The sequence below is a fragment of the Gigantopelta aegis genome, chromosome 10, assembly GCF_016097555.1.
Source record: "Gigantopelta aegis isolate Gae_Host chromosome 10, Gae_host_genome, whole genome shotgun sequence".
Lineage (NCBI taxonomy): Eukaryota > Metazoa > Mollusca > Gastropoda > Neomphalida > Peltospiridae > Gigantopelta > Gigantopelta aegis.
The window spans coordinates 87,301,609-87,323,822 of record NC_054708.1 but is presented as its reverse complement, the minus strand read 5'-3'; the positions used below and the strand labels follow the sequence as shown (position 1 = coordinate 87,323,822).

The 22,214-nt window shown below is 37.2% G+C and overlaps 1 protein-coding gene across 1 annotated transcript; it reads right to left on the bottom strand.

Annotated features, from left to right (window-relative positions):
- Positions 1 to 13,093: 13,093 nt before the first annotated feature.
- LOC121383885 lies at positions 13,094 to 20,942 on the bottom strand. Its single transcript, XM_041513982.1, has 2 exons — positions 20,452 to 20,942; positions 13,094 to 14,596 (listed from the first exon to the last, which is right to left on the bottom strand). The coding sequence occupies exon 2, from the start codon at positions 13,892 to 13,894 to the stop codon at positions 13,094 to 13,096; it is 801 nt and encodes a 266-aa protein (XP_041369916.1). The 5' UTR covers positions 13,895 to 14,596; positions 20,452 to 20,942.
- Positions 20,943 to 22,214: the final 1,272 nt, after the last annotated feature.

Genomic DNA, 22,214 nt, shown 5'->3' with positions numbered 1-22,214 from the left:
AATGGGTTACCTAAATTTAGAATGGGTTATCCACATCTCATTTAGAATAAACATTTATAAATCCTCGGTATTTGTTTGTTTCTTTTTTAATTGGCTTGCCGTCCAAGGGATATAACACTTAGGTACAATTAAGTATTAAGGACATTAATTAATCCGAACACTTTTAGGAAAATTAAACTATCCGGATTAACGAGGTTCAATAGATTATATGAAACCACAAAATGTATTTGAGTCACCCCACCTCCTGCCCTCCCCGCCCACTTACCACACAGTTACTACGAACCTAAACTAATATAAGAAGTAACAGTCCTCGTCACTGTCTATACAATAGAGACCCTGCCTCTGTGAGACATCCATGTGGGATACAGTCCAGGCAAATTAGGTCAAAACTAGTGGTTAATCCGCAAATAACTAGTACAAAGCTCAATGTTTGAGTATACATGTAGTTGCAGAATATCATTACAGTAGCATCCCAAAAGTCATCAGGTTTCTCAGGTAACAGACGTACATGTATAATTATCGTCCTGTAACCTGATTACATCAGTAACCTATTTTCGTCGTCAGCCGTTGGGGGCCCATAATATACAATTATACATTTGGGATGGAATATTTAAAACACAATTAGAATAAAAGTTTTGATTCGTTTAAAATTCAGAAAAATAACATTAAGAACAAAAGTGTTATTGAAAGGATGTCCGTTTTTGTAGTTTCTTATGTTGAATTACGACGATAGATTAAATTGCTAATACATTTATAAATTTTATTTAAATAAATATGTGTATTTAATTATTGCGATAAATCATTTAACAATATTTTTACTGACCTAAATGAGCAAACATTCTTTAGCGTCGGTTCGAATGATAAAATAGGCTACCTTTGATTAAATATTACAGTTTATTTCATAAATCAAACATTTTGTTTTGTCGACTAAAAAGTTGACAGTAGCATGAACTGTCATACATATTACCATGTGCTATGGATATTTTTCATACATCTGGCCACATAATTTTTAATGGAAGTATATATTTTCTGGACCGTCGACATATAACCGTAAATAAAATGTGTTGAGTACGTCGTTAAATAAAACATTTCCTTATATTTTCTGGAATGGAAAGGAAGCCGTCGCAGTAATTCTTACAATGTACGCCTTAGTACACACACGTTTCACATCATTCATTTCTTTGTATTGGCAGTATCTAGCATAAGTAAAGGGGGCAAACCCTGAAAGTACGAAAACAAGTACAATTAGTAGTATTAAAAAAGCACTTTTTGTCTACCTGTCGCTCGATTCTTTTTGTACTGTCACCCCACGTACTGTAGAATAGGTACGGCCTTGTAGAAGGATAGCAACACAATAAGATGGTAAGGAAAGTTGATGGTTAGAAGCATCAGGAAACGAACTATTTTAGTGGCAGCCGACGAAGTGTGCCTAGAGGAAGGTGGCCAGGATCAGAATTGTCATACTAGTGGTACGGGTATTGTTACCAACGCAACACAGCTCTAAATATGGCTGATATAATGAGACATACAGAACCAAGGCCGGATTCAGCTTATAAACATCAGTATCATGTTGAAGTACTGACATCCTGTACATATCCTTATTTTAGAGAATATTGGTTGCAATGGACTTATAGTTAGGAAAAGCCTAGCGCCTAACATTCATCTTAGTGGTCAGACTCTTGTGTTTGACTTAATATTGGTTAACGTTAAAGGGGCGAGATCATCACATGATCCTGATTCATATTGGGAAACTCTTAGTATCCAGGCAGTACGGACTTGAAGGTGTACGGACAATTGCTCACCGGACAATTGCTCACTGGACAATTGCTCACCAATAAAGCGAGAAATAGGACAATTGCTCACCACAATTGCTGTTTTTTTTAATCAATATCATTTTAGGTTATGGTATGTGTGTGTAAATGGTTGGGTGGGAGTGGGAATCTCTGATAAATAAATAAATATAATAACAAAATTAATTTTAAATCAGCTATATTTTAAACAAGTTCAGCACATCAGTTCAGCATAGAAATGTCAGTACAAGAGTTCTTGAACAGCACATTATATTAACATTTATTAACAGAAGAAAAAATATCAAAGGTGACCACGATTACCTAACTCCAGTGCCTTTTAAAAATTCTTTTATTTTTTATTAATAAAATAATAAATAAAATTTTATTAATAAAAAAGCCTAAAGGTGAGCAATTGTCCTATTTCCCTCGTGAAATAATGTTCATTGTAACTCACTAAAGCTCCTGACAAGTGAACATTATTTCACTCCGGACATAAACATGATACGAAATGGAGGCTCGTTTAATATCCTTTAAAAGACACATACTGGTTATAATTAGAAACATACATATTCATACTTATTAGTCACTGCAATGTGATATACATGAACTACATTATTATTCATTCATTCATTCATTCATACGTATTGTTGTGCTTATATGGAATTAATGATCAAGCACGCTGTCCTTGGCACACACACACCTCAGGCTATCTGGACTGTCCAGGACAGTGAGTTGGTTTTTAGTTGTTAGTGGTTAGTGAGAGAGAAGAGGGTCTTGTGATCTTACACATACACATTGAGTCGTTAAAACTCGCTCTGGGTGGGAGCCGGTACCGGGCTGCGAACCCTGTACCTACCAGCATTATGTCCGATGGCTTATTCCACGACACCACCGAGTTTGGTGATATATCTAAGGATGAGAGAAAGATTTATTCGATATGGGCTGACGTCATGAAATGGGTCTGTCTTAAGCACTCTCACCCACCCACCTCCCAACACTGACACTAGTGTTTTCCCAAGCTGCTTAGGTTAAATTTCAGGATGTATCAAGTCTGTATAACCAGGAGCACAAAAGTAATCGATTACGATTACGATTACTTTAGAATGTCACAATTACGATTACGATTACAAGATAATTGAAAGTAATCGATTACGATTGCGAATACATTGTCTAGCAATCATGATTACAATCATGATTACATTTCCACAAATCTACACAAATAATGAAATGATGTTACCACCATGAAGTTATGCACTTTATTTTACAACCATACCGATTTCATTCATTGAAAGACATAATGGATAATTTTGGATTATTTATTAAATTATTTCAAACATTTATAAACGTATGTATACTGCAGGGAGGGAATCAGTTTCCAAAACCAGATTTATTATTCTTAAATTTGGATTATTGACGAAAAAGTAATCCGTAACCATAGGTATAATTATTGTATCAATGCATAACATATACCAAATAAGCCATAATTAGTAATTGCAAACTTTCTGATCACTATTACTTGTTGTTGTTTTATTGTTTGTAGAACGTACACCATTTAATACCATCCATAAATTAAAATAAATTATTCTTTTTTAAAAATCTATAAATGAAGAAATAAAGAACGAAAGAAAAGAACAAACAAGTAAATAAATAATTAAATTGATATCTGCATACATATACATGTGCACAAGTTGCTCATTGCATTTAATTGTTGACATTCTAAAAATGACTATTATTAATGAATCGATTTGCAGTCATGCTTGCTTTGTGCCATATTATAAGGATCCAATTGTATCGGTGAAAATTACAAGTATCTTGGTCTGGGTGTGTTTATTTTGGTATCATTAGAAGCGCCGCGTTTCGTAGAACATCTATTAAAATCAGCTTTCGGGAATTTTTATCAGACGTATTAATATTTTAAGCTATTTTAAAGGAAAATAAACCAAGGTTTATCGTGATAGACTACTTTCAACTGGGTGTTTGCTTAATTAGTTACGTTATTTGTGGTTGTGTCTGCGACAGGGTGAGGATGACTGCCCATGGAATCAAGCTTGATACGACTGGCTGGCTGCCCATCTGCAGTCGTAACCACTAACAAAGGAAAAGAAAGTTTGCCACGGTACCATTGGTGGACTTTCACACCTGTAACAAAACGAGATATTGTCAAGCGTTTCTTAGTTGAATTCAGACCCGTGATAACGCTGTATATGCATTCAGAGGAACGCAAGTGTTTTATTATAAACATATATATATATATATATATATATATATATATATATATATATATATATATATATATATATATATATTATTCCTTTTTGTGACGGCAATGAATTAGGACACAAAACTGGGGCATGGTGCAGCGCCATTTATATATTGCTAGCTAGAACACTGTATTCATTCAAGTGGTTTTATAGTAAACGTAAACACGATAGATACCATTATGTGAATGTATGTCTTCATCCCCTGGGTAACATTCATTTGATAATTCAGGCATTATGATCCCCTGTTTCTCAGGCAAATAATAGTTCTACTATAAGAGTAGAAGACAATGGGAGATCAGTTCTACTGACTGACCAGTACTGCTTCTAACTATAGGCACTGTTACTGGAGTTGATGCTACGTTTAGTGAATAATTATGAGTAATCATGAAAGTAGTCGCTAATTACGATTACTTTAGCAATGTAATCGATTACGATTGCGATTACATGACATTCTCATTTTGTCAATTATCTTAGTATGGGGGCTATTGTCGTTTTGAATCTCTGCATTGTCCAAGTTATCCAAAGTTTTGATGAATGAATAACTGGTGGCTACTGATTGTTAAACACAGGAAAGTACATGAACAATATTCATATCAATATACATATCAATATACAAATTCGAAAGATAAATTAAAACAAAATAAGTAGCCATGCAAAAATATAAATATCATATGTAAATTTAAAATTTAGAATAAAATTCAGTCTCTTTACAATTCAAGATGGAATAAAAAAAGATTCCACATTTCTTCTATCAAATATATCATTTTAGTTTACTTGAGATGATGGCATAGCGCCAAAAAATGTAGCTCACTAAGGTTTTTGGTAGATATACTAGGCCGTCAACGAAAGGTGCAAGACACCACATACGTTCCAAGGGGGGTGGATGCCAGGTCCAAATTCCATACTTACTGCTGTACCAATTTGCCAATAAAATAAAGAAAATGGAATATTTTGACCTTTATATATTTGACAGCTGTGTATTTGGTTTGGGGAAACATTTCCCATCTCATCCGTATATATCTGTGGTTGTGGTACCATCTCAAGATATGTAATTGGGAAAGGTGCGCCACTTAATGTTGATAGGTACTTTGTGGAAGTACAAACCTTCCGCTAACATCAGATAGACACGTATCATGTATATTAGTATTGTCAGGTTCAAATTTGAATGGGAAAGGAGGTTGACTTGAAGCCATAAATCTTAGCATGGCTGTTCAATTGTGGAACATCTGAACCTACTCCAAAGTATCTCCTCATAAGCTCCAATCTGAAGTGTATATGGTGTCATTGTAGAAAAAGGATTGTGACTTAATTCAACTCCAATGCATGTGGTGATTGCAAAGCAAAATTTATCAGCGGCCAAAATATGTTTGTAAATATCACATAACTAGATGACAATGACCTATAGCCTCTATTAGAAACATACTTATCTGCTCTTGATTTGCATAGCGCTAAGCGGCCCCAATCAGCCACCAAATGACTTCTGGCGCGTTCACGCTCCAGTCGCTTGCAAGAAAGGCCCTTTGTTACTAATGAATTATGGAGTAGTCATCGACTTGTTCTTTTATTTTTTGACGTTAATAAAGTTATATATTATTATTATTATTTGTGTAATGTCCTTCTGTTACAGAAACGAACATGTACAATATGTTTTGTGCTCAACAGAAATACTTACGAAGACTTCTTGGGGAGACCAAGAAAAAGGGGCTCATTGATGACGGACTCGTTAAAATGGCATCTTAATAAAGTTTTGATAAATGCAATCAATGTGCACGTGTTTGTTTATATGTCACTGTGTACGAACGGAAGTGTACATTAATTTGACTAAATGACTAGCTGCGATTTTCTGTACCGCTAACTGCATTATTAACTACGACCTATGCAGTAGACGATGCAAATAAATGCATTATTGGTGAAAATACGTAAACAAATCGGAAACGCGAGTCCAGGGTCATTGTCAGACAAGGTATAACGGACATAGTGTAACGGACACAATTTCATAAGTAATTTAATAGCTGTGATCGACTATCTACCTGCAATTATTATATTCCACAACCATTAAACATTCCATAGTAGGAGATATATATATATATATATATATATACATACATGTATATATATATACCAACTATCAGTATTATAGAGAGCAATCAACATAAATACACATCACGCAGTCCAGTGTCATTGTCAGGTAATGTGTAATGGACACAATTTTACACGTATATATACGATGCGCTAATCACCAGCAAATAATAACTATCTAGTGGACAAGCACCATGATAACCAACGTTTTGCTCACATAGTTGCCAGGATGGATCCTTGAAATAGTTTGCGACGTAGGAACATGCTATTGATTTGAGAAATGTCAATTTTTATAGAACAAGGAATATGCATCAAGGCTCGTCCGGCCAGTCTGTCTTTTCACATGGTGTTTCGTAAATAGGTTTTGGCACGCCGTAGTCAAAAGAAAGCCTCTCCCCCCCCCCCCCCCCCCCCAATAATACAAATGTGGTTAATGTTTGCCACTGTTACGGCACTGTATATCACTTTTCTTGATCAGTGTAGCAGCAACGATGGTTTACACACACACACACACACACACATGCATGTATATATGTATGTGCGTGTGCGTGTGCGTGCGCCCCCTCCCCCCACCCCCCTGCCACTGGTATATGTACATAGATAAAACTTGTTTTTAAATGTGCGTATTCGTCTGGGTTATGTTTGGTTGTGCGTGTGTACTGGTGTGTGGGCTTGGTTTGTAGGCTATTGTTTATTTGGGGGCATATTTGTTGTTACTGAGGGTTGTGTTTTTTGTTTGTTGTTTTTGTGGGTTTGTTTTGTGTTTTTTGTGTTGTTGTTTTTGTTTTTGTTTTTTTGGGGGGGGGGGTAATATTGTTGAGGGGGTTTTATTTTTAAAATATTAGGTTTTTTGTTTTGCCTACCACTTTCACTTATAATTATGTAGGCCCTATACAACAATGTCTTTATTTTAACACACCGGCCTCGGTGGCGTCGTGGCAGGCCATCGGTCTACAGGCTGGTAGGTACTGGGTTCGGATCCCAGTCGAGGCATGGAATTTTTAATCCAGATACCGACTCCAAACCCTGAGTGAGTGTTCCGCAAGGCTCAATGGGTAGGTGTAAACCACTTGCACCGACCAGTGATCCATAACTGGTTCAACAAAGGCCATGGTTTGTGCTATCGTGCCTGTGGGAAGCGCAAATAAAAGATCCCTTACTGCCTGTCGTAAAAGAGTAGCCTATGTGGCGACAGCGGGTTTCCTCTAAAAAAAAAATATATATGTGTGGTCCTTAACCATATGTCTGACGCCATATAACCGTAAATAAAATGTGTTGAGTGCGTCGTTAAATAAAACACTTCTTTCTTTCTTTATTTTAACATGTTGGGCATCTACCTAACTTAAATAATCGGCATGAAAGACTAACATAAATATATTTCCACAAATATTTTGATGTAAATAAAACTTGTACTGTTAGTATAAGTAGATGTTTTTAGGTTAAATTATATATTTAGCTGTTATTACAGCAAAATTTATACTTTATAATGCAATGTATAGGCTATACATATAGTCCGTCCCATTTTCCTACAAATATGTGTTGTTGTTTTTGTAAATAATTTAAGTTTAAGGTGTTGTAAAACAAATTTGAAATTGAGAAATATATTTCTCTGCAAAGTTCTATGAAAAGTTTAATAAAGAATGGGCACAATGGCTCAACCTTTTTATATAGTGAAAAAAACCCATTACACTTAAATAACGATCTACTCAAAGGAAAAACTTTTTTGTAATTGCATGTTCATATAACATTCCAACACAGGCCCGACTGCTGTTCCTGTTATTATCATCAGTTTAATTCTGCTTCGTTACTCACTATCAACCTTAGGTTTTTCTTCCTCGTATGTATGTGTGTATGTTTGTATATATGTATGTATGTTTGTATATATGTATGTGTGTATGTTTGTATATATGTATGTATGTTTACACATGTATGAATATTAATTTTAAGATAAATTGTAAGACGGTGTATCAGGGCTCCCCAACCCTGGCACTGTCTAATGGTCTGGGGACAATTAAAAAAAAAGAAAAAAAAAAAGAAAAAAAAGAGTTTAGTTTGACGTAAAAATAAAAATGTAAGTGTTTTAGAAATAACAAGAATATACTATTTATGCGTGTAATTTAGAAAACAAGCGGCTCAGAAATAAATAACTTGTAGTAAATTCCATAATAGGACAAATGCGTTCCCCGTAGGACACACTATAAACATATGTTTCAATTATCTATTACAACTGTGTTACTGTCGCACACAATTCATTAAAACTGCAGGTGTGTTTGTATGTTTAAATGAAATTATGATAATTAATGTGAGGCGAGATTGCAGCTTTAAAAACAAAATTCCATGCAAGAAAAACAAAACAATCAGGGTGGGTGACAGCTCGCTAGATTCATCTCCTATATTTAACACATGGTTAATTATAACAAACCGCAATTTCGTCAACGTAATTTTTACCTGTATCGTTCTTTATTTTTAAAGCATAAGTGGGAACATTTATGATGCCAGGGGCTGGCATGCATAAATCTCAGCTGAAGATTCACAAACAACAGTAACCGGAACGCGCCGGAAGTGGTTAGTGGTTAGGGGACGTAACTCTGCCTATGTTTTCTCGCGAATTTCTAATAGAGGCTATATTCCCACCGAGAACGTCTTTTTCATACTATAGAATTTACTACAAGTTATTTACTTCTGAGCCACTTGTTTTCTAAACTGCACACAAAAATAGTGTGGGTTTTTTGTTATTTCCAAACCACTTTTAGTTTTCTTCTTACGTCAAACCAAAATAAAATTATTTACAATAAACATTCTTGTAGGAGGATGGGATTGACTATAGTTGTGGTTTGATTAAGAATTGAATTGTTCTATTGAATAAATTCAACATAAATTCTCTGATATTATACTAGATGTCACATTGGGACATATTTTAAATTAGTGGCATTATTTTAGACATTTGCTTTCCTCCAATACAATTTATCTGAGCCTGTCAATATGTTATCATCCTGCCTTTTATTTGTGATATGACATCATTAAGTATTAAGCATTATTAAGAAGTCAATGGGTAAATGTATGAGTAAAGTAGCATATCTGCTGGAGACTATACAAAAGAAACGCGGCGCTTCTAATGATACCAAAATAAACACACCCAGACCAACATACTTGTAATTTTCATCGATAGAAATGGATTCTTATAATAAGGCAAACTAGCAACACTGTTTACATGATATATGTATGTATATATAAATGTGCATAAACTTGTTTTAAAAATCGATTGATTAATAATAGTCAATTTTAAAGTGTCAACAATTACATTTTATGAGCAACTTGTGCACATATACATGCACATGTATGCAGATGTCAGCTTAATTATTTATTTACTTGTTCTTTTCTTTCGTTCTTTCATTATTTCTTCATTTATAGATTAAAAACAAAATCGTTTATTTTAATTTGTAGATGGTATTAAATGGTATACGTTCTACGAACAATACAAAGCAACAAGTAATAGTGATCAGACAGTTTGCAATGACTAATTATGGCATAGTTCAATCATACAAAAACAATATATATTTTGTGCATTGATACAATAATTATACCTATAGTTATGGGTACCTTTTCGTCAATAATCCAAATTCAAGAATAATAAATCTGGTTTTGGAAACTGATTCCCTCCCTGCAGTATTCATACGTTCATAAATTTTTGAAATCATTTAATAAATACTTTCAATGAATGAAATGAGTATGGCTGTGAAATAAAGTGAATAATTTCATGGTGGTAATTTTATTTCACTATTTGTGCATATTTGTGGAAATGTAATCATGATTACTGGACAATGTATTCGCAATCGTAATCGATTACTTTCAATTTCCTTGTAATCGGAATCGGAATCGGAATCGTGACATTATAAGGTAATCGTAATCGATTACTTTCAATTTCCTTGTAATCGTAATCGGAATCGTAATCGTGACATTATAAAGTAATCGTAATCGATTACTTTTGTCAAGTAATCCCCCCATCTCTGATATATAGTGGACATGATAGCACATACCATAGGCTTTTATATACCAGTCATGGCGCACTGGCTGGAACGAGACCGCCGATGGGGATTGATTCAAAAAACACCTTTTTAGGTCTAAGCAATGAATAGAAGTAACATATAGTCTTGATCAATGTTACGTAATTCGAAGACAACACCCTCTTCCTCTACCCCTAGAGCGTTACGTAATTATTAACACCCCATTACATGTAACGCGTATGGCAACCGCTGGTCACTGTCAAAATTTCAAGGCAAATCCCCCACCGACCCCTGGAAAGGTGTTGTACCATACCTCTATGGATATAAATATGTTTTAGAGATATGAGACGACCCCTCAACCAAGACGGTTAAATGTGTTCAAAATCACGTGAGAAGCTCAGCGCTTGCGCAAATTAAGTAAAGTCCCAGTTCTACTGGCGTCCCGCTAAATGAAGAAAAACAAAGCTGACCATTGCTTTTGTAGTTGACCTAGATAATGTAGATAAGCGAGCATTGCGAAACTATAGCGATGTGGTCGACCTTTCATGTATCAAACAGAACTGAATCATCTATTCTAAATGCTTAAATAATTAAAATATTCCAGGGAATGCAGCTTTAAAGCTGTATTACCAAATGCTACTAGCTAAATAAAATGCTGGATTACAGATTGTAGGAATACATCCAATATACATATTGTATTGATCTGAATTAGAAAATAATGCAAGAAAATATATGTTCGGGTAATTATGTCATTTAAAACTAGTGGGGTTTTTTTCGAAAATAAATATGTCAAAGCAGGATGATAATTCCAGATATCACAAATATTAAAACCTCCAACTACAGTAGGCTATAAATAAAATATAGTCAGGAATATTGGTGGCTGCCAATGGTTTTGATGGTCCATTATGAAAATCAGCATGGCCGATGGATTTGAAATTCCCACACCTGGTAACTTGAAGACACCCACACTACTGAAATACTGATATTTCTTTGATGTGCTTGTTAAGGTCTTCATCTAGGGGTCAGTCAAGTGCATGTGTTTTAATGGAATTCTTTAAAGGGGTAGAGGTACTGGTACTCTACATATCTACATGTCTCTACATATATACCTGAGTACACACACCCAACTAACAGTAAATGTCTTCAGGAGTTTTATTTCAAAAACATTTTGTTGTTTAATATGGCATATTGCATTTGTACAAAACTGTATGCAATATATATACCTTATGAGATGTACATTATATTAGGTTGCACTGTAGAAACAACAGTTTCAGCGAGGCTGTCAGTTTATGTCAGAATACACCAAATCCAGTTTGTCATAAAAACACATAGCTGGACACGTTTTGAAAAATGAATGTTATCAGTAAAGGTAGTACTAAACCAAATAACTTCCGGCTGGATCAAAGTTTCATCTGGGCAAAATATGCATGCAATTTTATTTCACCTAGTACCACTCTGTCAAGTAGCCTTGTGCTTGAAACATCTATGGGGTGCCTGTAAAAAAAAGTACTCGAATTTTGTGCGGAACTAAGATAGTCATAGACGCTACCCGTTATCTCGGAAATGAGCAGGGTGACCCCCATTTTTTTCTGATTCACTTTAAAGGGACATTCCTGAGTTTGCTGCATTGTAAGATGTTGCCGACTAATAAAATATTTCTACGATTAAATTTTATATTAAATATATTTTCTTGTTTAGAATATCAGTGTAGATACCACATTGTTGTAAACGTACTGCCGATAACCGTATTCGTATGGTCAGGATGTGTTGTGTGTGGAATTCTACTAAATACCACATTGTTGTAAACGTACTGCCGAGAATCGTAATCGTAAGGTTAAGATGTGTCGTGTGTGGAATACTAGTAGATACCACAGAGTCGTAAACGTACTATCGATAACCGTATTCGTAGGGTTAAGATGTGTTTTGTGTGAAATACTAGTAGATACCACATTGTTGTAAACGTACTGCCGATAATCGTAATCATAAAGTTAAGATGTGTTATGTGTGGAATACTAGTAAATACCACATTGTTGTAAACGTACTGCCGATAATCGTAATGGTAAAGTTAAGTTGTGTTATGTGTGGAATACTAGTAGATACCATATTGCTGTAAACGTACTGCCGATAACCGTAATCGTAAGGTTTAGTGTGTTGTGTGTGGAATACTAGTAGATACCACAGTTGTAAATGTACTGCCGATAACCGTAATCTCTAAGGTTAAGATGCGTTGTGAACTGAGCTCCAGATAATCACGACAGTGTGGTGAAATGCTGAATCGCCATCTCCGACTGACATTCAAAGTTACACTAAATAAATATGAATGTGCTGATCTGTGACATTTGAAGAGTCGACTGGACGTGTGAAACATTTAACAACAGAATTTGTTTTATCACTATTTGTTGGTGTATACAAAAGACTATTAATACCAGACGTTGTAGCAGTAGCAGCAGGAGGAGCAGAAGAAGCAGCAGTACAAGTAGTGGTGGTTGTACCAGTGCCAGGAGTAGTTGTAGTACTAGTAGCATCAGCAGTACTACTAATAGTATTAGTATTAGTAGTACTACTTAGTAGCTTAGTAGTAGCAGCAGTAGTAGTGATAGTGGTGGTAGTAGTAGCAGCAGTTTTAGCAGCAGCAGCAGCAGTAGTAGTAGTAGTAGTAGTAGTAGTAGTAGTAGTAGTAGTAGTAGTAGCAGCAGTAGTTGTTGTAGTAGTAGTAATAATAATAATAGTAGTAGTAGTAGTAGTAGTAGTAGTAGCAGAAGCAGCAGCAGTAGTTGTAGTAGTAATTGTAGTGGTAGTAGTAGTAGTAGTAGTAGTAGTAGTAGTAGTAGAAGCAGTTGCAGTAGTAGTAGTAGTAGTAGTAGTAGTTGTTGTTGTATTTCTAGTAGTAGTAGTAGTAGTAGTAGTAGTAGTAATTGTAATTGTTGTTTTTGTTTCCATTTATTTAGATGTTCATGTTTTAATAATTGACGAACCAGTTGACTTTCGCCTTCTCCGAGAAGTGGCCGTCGTCGATGTGGGCACCAACTCTCCACTGAGAGACGTCAACTCGACTCTGTATAGTGACGACCATGAAGCGCCAGAAAGGATCATCTTTGATCTGGAATTCCTTCCACTCAGCAGCTTCAGTGCTGACACTCATAACTGACTGAGCAGCAACTTCCCCTGAAGAACCCAACTCCAGTTCGTCAGCCCTGATGACAAACCATCCCTTACAGTTGCGATGTTTTTGTCCACCGTGTTCTTCCGAAGAGCCGTCACTTTCATCCTGTCCACGACGGAACCTACTGCATCCAAATGACTGTAGCGCAACGCGTACAGAGGCGCCATTTTGAATTACGTTCCTCAGTTCAGTTTTCGATCCAGATTTGACAAGGCCATTGTGTTTAGTTGACAATACCTTCTTCCACCGACGAGTATCGACAAACCAGTTTACGGTTTTCTTTTCCAGTGTGTCGCCGTTGTTTGTGACATTTCCAACAAAGTAGGTTCGAGTTCGGACGGTTTCCGTGGTGTGCACCATCTGCCAGACCCAGTAAATGTCAGACGTGAAAGAGAGCGCGTCTTGTCTAGACAATTGATTCAAGAGCTGGGCTGACACTTGACCACGGTCCACCCTGACGTTGTCCGTTTCCATGGAGAAGTTTCCTATGACGATCTTCACTCTGTGTCCAGATTTCACTGGTGAACACGTGACGCCAGCATGGGTAAGTGTACTAGTCGGTCGGTAGAGGAACGGGCTCACGGGCAACTTCAGCATGTTCACCTACAGTCCAAAGTGACCAGTCCTGAACGCCGGTTGTAGTCACTGCTGTAAACCACCAGATGGCAGGAAGTACGAATTCGTAATGGTCTTGAATAAACCTTGGAAAAAGTGTCCAGATATTTTGCCCACCGACTTCACCGCTGTCTGAAATGTCCAAATTGTTCATCAGCATTAAGTTGTGTTGTATTTCAAAAGCTTTTTGTACAATTGACGCTGCGAAAATGGTTTGTCCGCTTAGCGCGGCATTTATTAGTTGCCCTTTATTACCGCCAAATGCAGTTCCGTTATCGGCGTGTGAATAAACCGGATCGGGACACGGAGACTCCTTAATGAACCACTGCACCCCAACTAGATCTATTGTTTCGTTTCTCAGAGTAGCCGCGCCGACGTCATACCTGATCTCATGATAATTCCCGGTTGTGCAGATCATCAAGAAGCGCCAGGAAGCATCGTCCTCGATCCTGTCCCATCCGGTCTTACCGACGTGCCTCAGTGAGTTGCCGCAGATTTCAACACTTCGTACAGCTGAATAATCGCCGAGATCGGCCGCGTATCCCTCTGTACCCCATGTCAGCACAAAGAACCGGACCTGTGCACACCTCAATGCGGCGTTGATTAAATCAGTCTTGTTGCCCATAACAACCGAACCGTGAGGATCAGTTTCCAACACTTTCCGCCATGGGTCTTTACAGGTTTCTGGAAAAGAAAAGAAAGCAAAACAAAAATTTGAATTTGTGTATGAAATAATGTGAGAATTCCCTCTTTGGGCTACTGATTATTAAGATAATGAGAATGGTAGGCAGAAGGTGATAGATGAGCATTTGTATGTAACGTTTTAGGGTGGGTCGAGTCATGATACCCCAGAGAATATAAAATTCAAATATGGGAAGGGGCATATAAAAGATTCCTTTATGCTATTCGCAAGGAGTTGTGTCACGGGGATTCTATAATACCCGTAACTGAATAAAACACGATTGTCCAAATATCTCTCCTAACTGTATATCTATTAGATCTCTCTGTAACGGGCAGTTCAAAACCGCTTTGGCTCGTCTAGGTATGATCAGAGATACGATCTTCTATAAAGTATATATTATTATAGCACGTTTAGTTCACTAGAAAACACAACAAAAACACAATACACTTTGGAATCTGTATTAACCTACGCTGACAAATGTGCTGCCGCAGTAGTTAATTAATAACAACAAATAATAACAACCCAGAACTAATCACTTAATTAATTAATCTCTATGTGTCTAGTTTACACAATCTGTAAATCACTTCACCGTGACACAACACCCACACGTGTGATAATTGAGAAATGCTTCTAGGGGAACTTAATTAATAAAGGAATTACAACACTATTCCTAACTGGTTAATTTTTAATTAACCCTAACTACTCATTCAATAACCTTGTAATACAGAATTAATACTGGTACCTATCACAATAAAGACAATAACCTACAGTTTACCTAGGTCCTCTAGGATGACTGGCTAAGCTTTATATTACCAAATACTCGTATAATGTTAAAACAAAAAGTCTACGATTTACTTCGTCAGATGACTGAAGACACTGTCTAAAGAATATTGGTATAATACAGTATTAAAATATTTAAAGTCACATCAATCACATCAAGGTTATACAACAGAGCAGAAATAATATATTTACCAAAGTCCGGACGGACAACGTTCCCCCGGGATACCTTCCTATGGTTCTCCTCGATATCTCTAAACCCTAGCTATTTATTCAAAACTCTCAGAGACAGCGAATATCGCCTGGGGGTACAACGCGGTACCTCACCTATCATCTGATATTCCAACTCTCCCAGAGTCGGTATATTTTTCTCTGATCGTCAGACTGTCTATCGCCATCGTCGCCAAGTCACGGTTGTAAAAACCGCACTCGCGAAGGTATTACGTAACTACTCGCCACATGGCCTCCGCACCTGGCTGGGTGTGTATTAGAAGGTACAGCTCGAGGACCGTCGCGCAGAAGTATTACGTAACAAGTTGCCCACCTGGGCTAAGTGCAATGAAACTGCACACGGCCCTCTAACACAATTAATATCGCCACAGGCGAAAACAAAATTAAGAGCATGTTCCGTCACAAGTTGTCTTACACCTACCCACTGAGCCCTTAAGAACTCACTCTGGGTTGGAGCCGGTACCGGGTTACGAACCCTGTATCTACTAGCATGTAGTCCGATGGCTTACCCACTGCACAACCGAGGCCGGTTGTGTTATTATGTTAGACTTCAAACAGCCATAGTTTACAATGTGCTGTCACAGTCCATTGAGTTTCATTATAACCATAAAACAGTTCCAGTGGGTCCATTTGTTCTGCCAATAGAAACAAACCTTGACGAACAGAACATTGCAGACAGACAACATAAGTCTCCTGATTTAAGACCTGTGTTAGACTACATTGAGAAGAATGAAATACCATCTACTTACACAGAATCACATGTGAAGGGGCTCCAAGGTCGTGCCCAAGAATTCGATGTCCGAAATGGCATTTTATACCATTTTTATCTGCCAAAACACAGAGGACAGAAGCACAACCGCCCGCCTATGGTAACACAACTGGTTGTTCCTCTTCAAGACAGAAAGGATCTTCTAATTGCCTATCATGATTCAAAAGCAGGAGGATGTCATTTTGGAAGAGATGCAACCCGACAAACGATTCTTACCAAGTATTTTTGGCCAGGTATGTACTAAGACATAGAAAACTACATCTATTCCTGTGAAGAGTGTCAAAAGTCAAAACGCTACACTCATGCAAAACCTGCTCCTATGGTGCCCATGCCTATAGAAGATACCTTCTCTAGATTACATGTTGATATTCTTGGTCCCTTACCAGTAACCAAAGAAGGCTACAAATACATACTTCTAGCAGTTGACTCATTCACACGCTGGACTGAAGCATTTCCTCTACGTACACAGGAGGCAACAGAAATTGGAAAGGTTCTTTTCAATGAAGTATTTACAAGATACGGTGCACCACGCACTCTCCTTACAGATCGAGAACGCCAGTTCACCTCCCTGCTGGTGAATGCAATTTGCGAGCTGTTTGATGTGAAACACCATTACACATCCTCATATCATCCTCAAACAAATGGCATGTGTGAAAGGAGAAACAGCACAATTGAACAGGTCCTCAGATCTTATGTCAATAAAGAACAGACAAATTGGGCTGACATCATTCCATGTATTATGATGGCAATGCGAATCACACCATGTCAGTATACAGGTTACTCTCCACATTACCTTCTTTTTGGCAAAGAGATGCATCTTCCCTTTGATACGTCACTTCTTCCCAAACCAACATTGGGCAAAGACGCAAAAGGTCACATCACTGCACTCATTGACAATCTCAAAATAGTCAAGGCTATTGCAAAAGACAACATGGCCACAAGCCAGTCAACAAAGATCGCCAAGAGCACAACAGCCTACGTTTTCTATAGGTGACCAGGTACTCATTTTCAAGCAGGAAAAGATGATAGGTCGCTCACCAAAACTGACACAAAAGTGGGATGGTCCTTACTTCATCACACAAATAGGACCCAATCATACATACAAACTGTGTCATGCAGAATCTAAGAAACCTCACGCATCTTTGGTACATGCCAATCGTCTCAAACACTTTTACGTTAGAGCACCACCTGCTCCACGACAGACGACAAGTTGGCTCCAGCCTGAAGATACACATGTATCACAACCAACAGCTCATACACAGCTAACTACTAGCACTAACAGAGACTCTCAAGTCAATACTAGTCCCAGCCGAGCACCACCTATTTCACGAGAGAGAGCTAAAACACATCTTTCTCAAGATGCACGCATATACCAACCAACAGCGCATAAACAGGTAACTACAGACACTCGCATGAACAGGGATCCCAATCTATCCCGTGGGACCTCAGCTACATCATCTACTCAGTCACAACAAACAGATAATACCCATTCTCACAGCCAGTCGTCTCCTCCACAGTATGCTACACAGACATACACAGTGGAACGACTCATCAGAATGAAACGCATTCAAGGGGTGTAACATTATCTTACCAAATGGGTTGGTTATCCTACACCTACATGGGAACCACATACAAACTTTGAGACAGACCTTTTGAAGGATTTTCATATCCGCAAGACACATTCTGGACGCAGACGAAAAATGGGTCGCAGATATTTTTCATAGGTCGAGTGGTAATTGTCCTCTGGTATAGCCTTGTCAGGAGTGGGACTAGTGGAGGTACTAACGGGTGTTATATCACATTGTTTACAGCAGTATTTACTTTTGTTTATGAGTGGTGAGTTGAGATTGTTGATGGCCACAACATATTTCAATTCTATATCACCTACTAATGTATCACATTGGTTTCGTTCTGTCATGGGTTCTACCTGGGGAGATAAGACAATGTCAAAATAGAAATGTTACATGTTTAATGGTTACACAAATACAAACGCATCTCAATGCCATAAAACAACAAACCGTTTCTCAGTTAAATGGCACTCGTGAATCCAGAATCAACATACCCGGATTCAGCTCGTTCGAAACGGGCCCTACTTAGTTTATTGGTAGTTTTGCAAAGTCCTTTTTTGGCACAGTCACCACAGATGATGTAAACATTCTTGCAAAACACATCAACACACTTACCAAAACTGAACTGCAAACTGCAAATGCCTTTGCCCGCCATGCTAAGCATCTCTCCTCAATGATGTCCTCAGAGAATAAGCGTTTTAGCAATTCTATGAAAGGCATAGAAGTAAACCATGAAGCTAAACAATCTCTTCGAACAGCCATTTACGGCTTACATAATGATAGTTCACCATTGGTATTTTAAGGTCATAGGGCACGATTCCTCAGTGTGTCAATTTTAAATGTGGTAAACTGAGATTACCATAAATTAGTGTTGGCACGTGGATTAGGGCAGTACTCGTGTATATGTATTTTATAATATATTAATATTGTCATATATATGGAAAATTGTATGTATGTATGTATGTATGTATTATGAATATTACTTTATTATTACACCTTTTGAAAACAAAAGCTAGATATTGCGCAGGGGTACCGTCATAGTGGCAAACTTAATATATTCAAGTTAAACAAGAATCGAAATAGAACACTGAAGCATGAATGATACTAATTACACTTTAAGCATTAAACCTGCTAAGAAGGATAAATAACAATTAACTAAAACCTGCCAACATCATCAATCAGCTGAACCAGCAAATAAATGGGATACAGAATAATCCGATCTACCAACAACAATAAACAATATAATATGTAACACACATGCCATAAGCTTCTTAAAACTATCACGGCATAAATAAATAGTAGGCAATTAAAACCTACATACGTAACCGATTTGAGTCGGGTTACATATAAACCGGGTACAGCTCAGATCCAGACACACACATCTGACTGAGAAATAAACGACGGACCCACAGTGACTCATCTCTTGTTCTTGTTTTTAGGTAACACACACACATCTGACTGAGACATAAACGACGGACCCACAGTGACTCATCTCTTGTTCTTGTTTTTAGGTAACACACACACATCTGACTGAGACATAAACGACGGACCCACAGTGACTCATCTCTTGTTCTTGTTTTTAGGTAACACACACATCTGACTGAGACATAAACGGCGGACCCACAGTGACTCATCTCTTGTTCTTGTTTTTAGGTCGACTCCTATTTGCTTCCGGCCTACATCCCCCAGAATTAGCTCTACAGCAAAGTAGAAATCCTAAAACCAGATTGTTAAACCACTCGGTTATACAAAACCCAGTGGTTCAAAATAATCACGGTTATACTACCATAAAACAACACACGAGGTATCAAATAATGACACTAATGAACTGTACTTCAAAACCAAAGTCTTAATATATTTGTTTCATGGAAAATGATACTTTTCTTCCTTGTTCAGACATACATTTAATTTGTTATTATAATTTAGTAAATTTTACCAAGATAAGTAAACGTGTCAACAACATCAGCCAATACACCATTACACAGCCATTTTCCCTCATCTTTCACTTTACCTCGATTCCTGAATACCATAATTTTAGTTTTCAATGTATTTACAGTTAGTCCCCATTTTCATCATAGCTGTATAGTGTATTTAGCATCTGTTGTAACCCTTGTATTGTATCAGAATAATAACAGTATCATCTGCATATAACACCAAGCAAAGACTCAAATCTCAAATTTTTCTAAATCATTTATATACAAAGAAAATAATATCGGGGACAATACTTCTCCTTGCATTAAACCAAGGTCACAACTAAAGGATTCGGACCTAAATCCGGTTACATTGACACAAGATATAACACAGATATACATAGATTTTATAACCTGCAACATGTTCCCGCATATTCCATATTTAAGTAGTTTAAATAGATATAAGCACGAAAATAAGTTGAAATGAATGAATTATTAAAAAATATATAAATTTTAAGAAGCCCCAAAACAACAAACAACAACTACAAACGTAAATCAAAATAAAAAATAATATAACTATGAAATAGAATCCGTAAACTTACGATTTCAATTGTCGCCGAACTGTTTACACTGTGCCAATGTCAGAAAACACAGAACGACGTGTTTAGCGAACTACATATATACTTAAAGAGATCGATTTTAATTAACTTAACACAGTTTATCAGTGGAATCTGGTCGAATCTCTAAACACGCCCATCGCCAAGCCTTTAGAATCACGCATCAGCTGTTATCCGTCACTCAGTTTTATAACATTGATTTATGTGTTCATATTGTATTTCATATTTGACAGGCGTGTATCCAAGGGCTCTTTTGGAGGAGTCCGAACTCCGACGGGCCTCTCACACACTCATTGGTGAAAAAATCACACCTTATTTACGACATGTCACAACAATCACCAATAACACACATATGTGATATCGATTTAAAGACATACGATTGGTCTAGTTTTACCATTGACTGATCCAGAGGGGTGCTACAGGGATGTTATGACCCCCGTCCAGGTTTGTTTTAAGTGCGCCTTTTAATTAATGAAAAAACAAAAAAAAAAACAATCATCAACAAAATATAATAAAGGGACAGATTCGCGACCTGTCGTCCGAGGACATAATTATGTGATTGTTCAATCGCAATATATCAAATATATATATATTATGTTTTTAAAAACGTATCTAACGAGTTGTAAGATAAATTGTATCTAACTGACACGAATGTAGAAGTTCATTTCTTATATATTCCAAAAAAAAACCCCAGGTTTAAAATTAAAACTTATATACGACACTCGCGCGGCAGTTAACTTATAAATGCGTCATAAGGTAAACAGTTTCAGGTTAACTGACACGTCACAGAACAATCAATTTCGGGCGTGTTTACTTTATTAGATGGTATAACTCTGGTAACCGGGTCATCACCGTAGTACACTGAGTTACAAGTTTCAAAAGTGATCTTCAACTTGTTCTCAAGACGATATTTATCTACAGCGGGTCATTTCTTAGTGTCGCACAGTACAGGTGTGTACGGAAATAATAATTGCTGCACTTCGGGACTTTATGTCGTTGCACGTAGATCGGCGTTCGCTGATCTTCGGCAACTGCCGACAACAGTTGACAAAAATGGAGGGCACACACATTTACTTTCAGCCGGTTTATATACATAGGAGGACGAACAAAGGAAATGTTTTGCCCCTCAAACACCTACCACCACTACATCACTAAAAATAGCTTCATTCTATTGTGCTTTTTTTCAATCGAAAATGTTTATTTTATTTGTTTTATTGTCCCCAAAAATGCTTGACATTGTCAGGGTTGTTGAGCCCCGAGCTCACCGTCCCAGAATTATGTTTAGTTATATATATACACACACGATAGTATGTAGTAACAGTGGCGGATCCAGGCGGGGGTGAATACGGTGGCTAGTCATCCCCTCCCTTCCTGGGCAATTTTTTTTTTTTTTTTTTTTTTCATTCCAAACATATTTAATGAATTTTACGAATTAATAGCTGTGTCAGTAGTGATTGACATTTGCCATTAAACATGATGTCATTAAACATGATGTCACAGACAAAATACATTAAACATGACGTCACAGACAAAATACATTAAACATGATGTCACAGACAAAATATTACGTTGGTATCTGTGACGTTTAATGTTATCTTTACCGTAAGCCCCCGCCGGTTCACTCCGTCCCAATCCAGCCACCCGCCCTTATTCTTTTCTAGATCCGCCACTGAGTAAGGAGGCATATAACCTATTGTTTGTGACCTTAACCTTGTTGTGAGTCATAGCTTGACCTTGGCATACGTTTC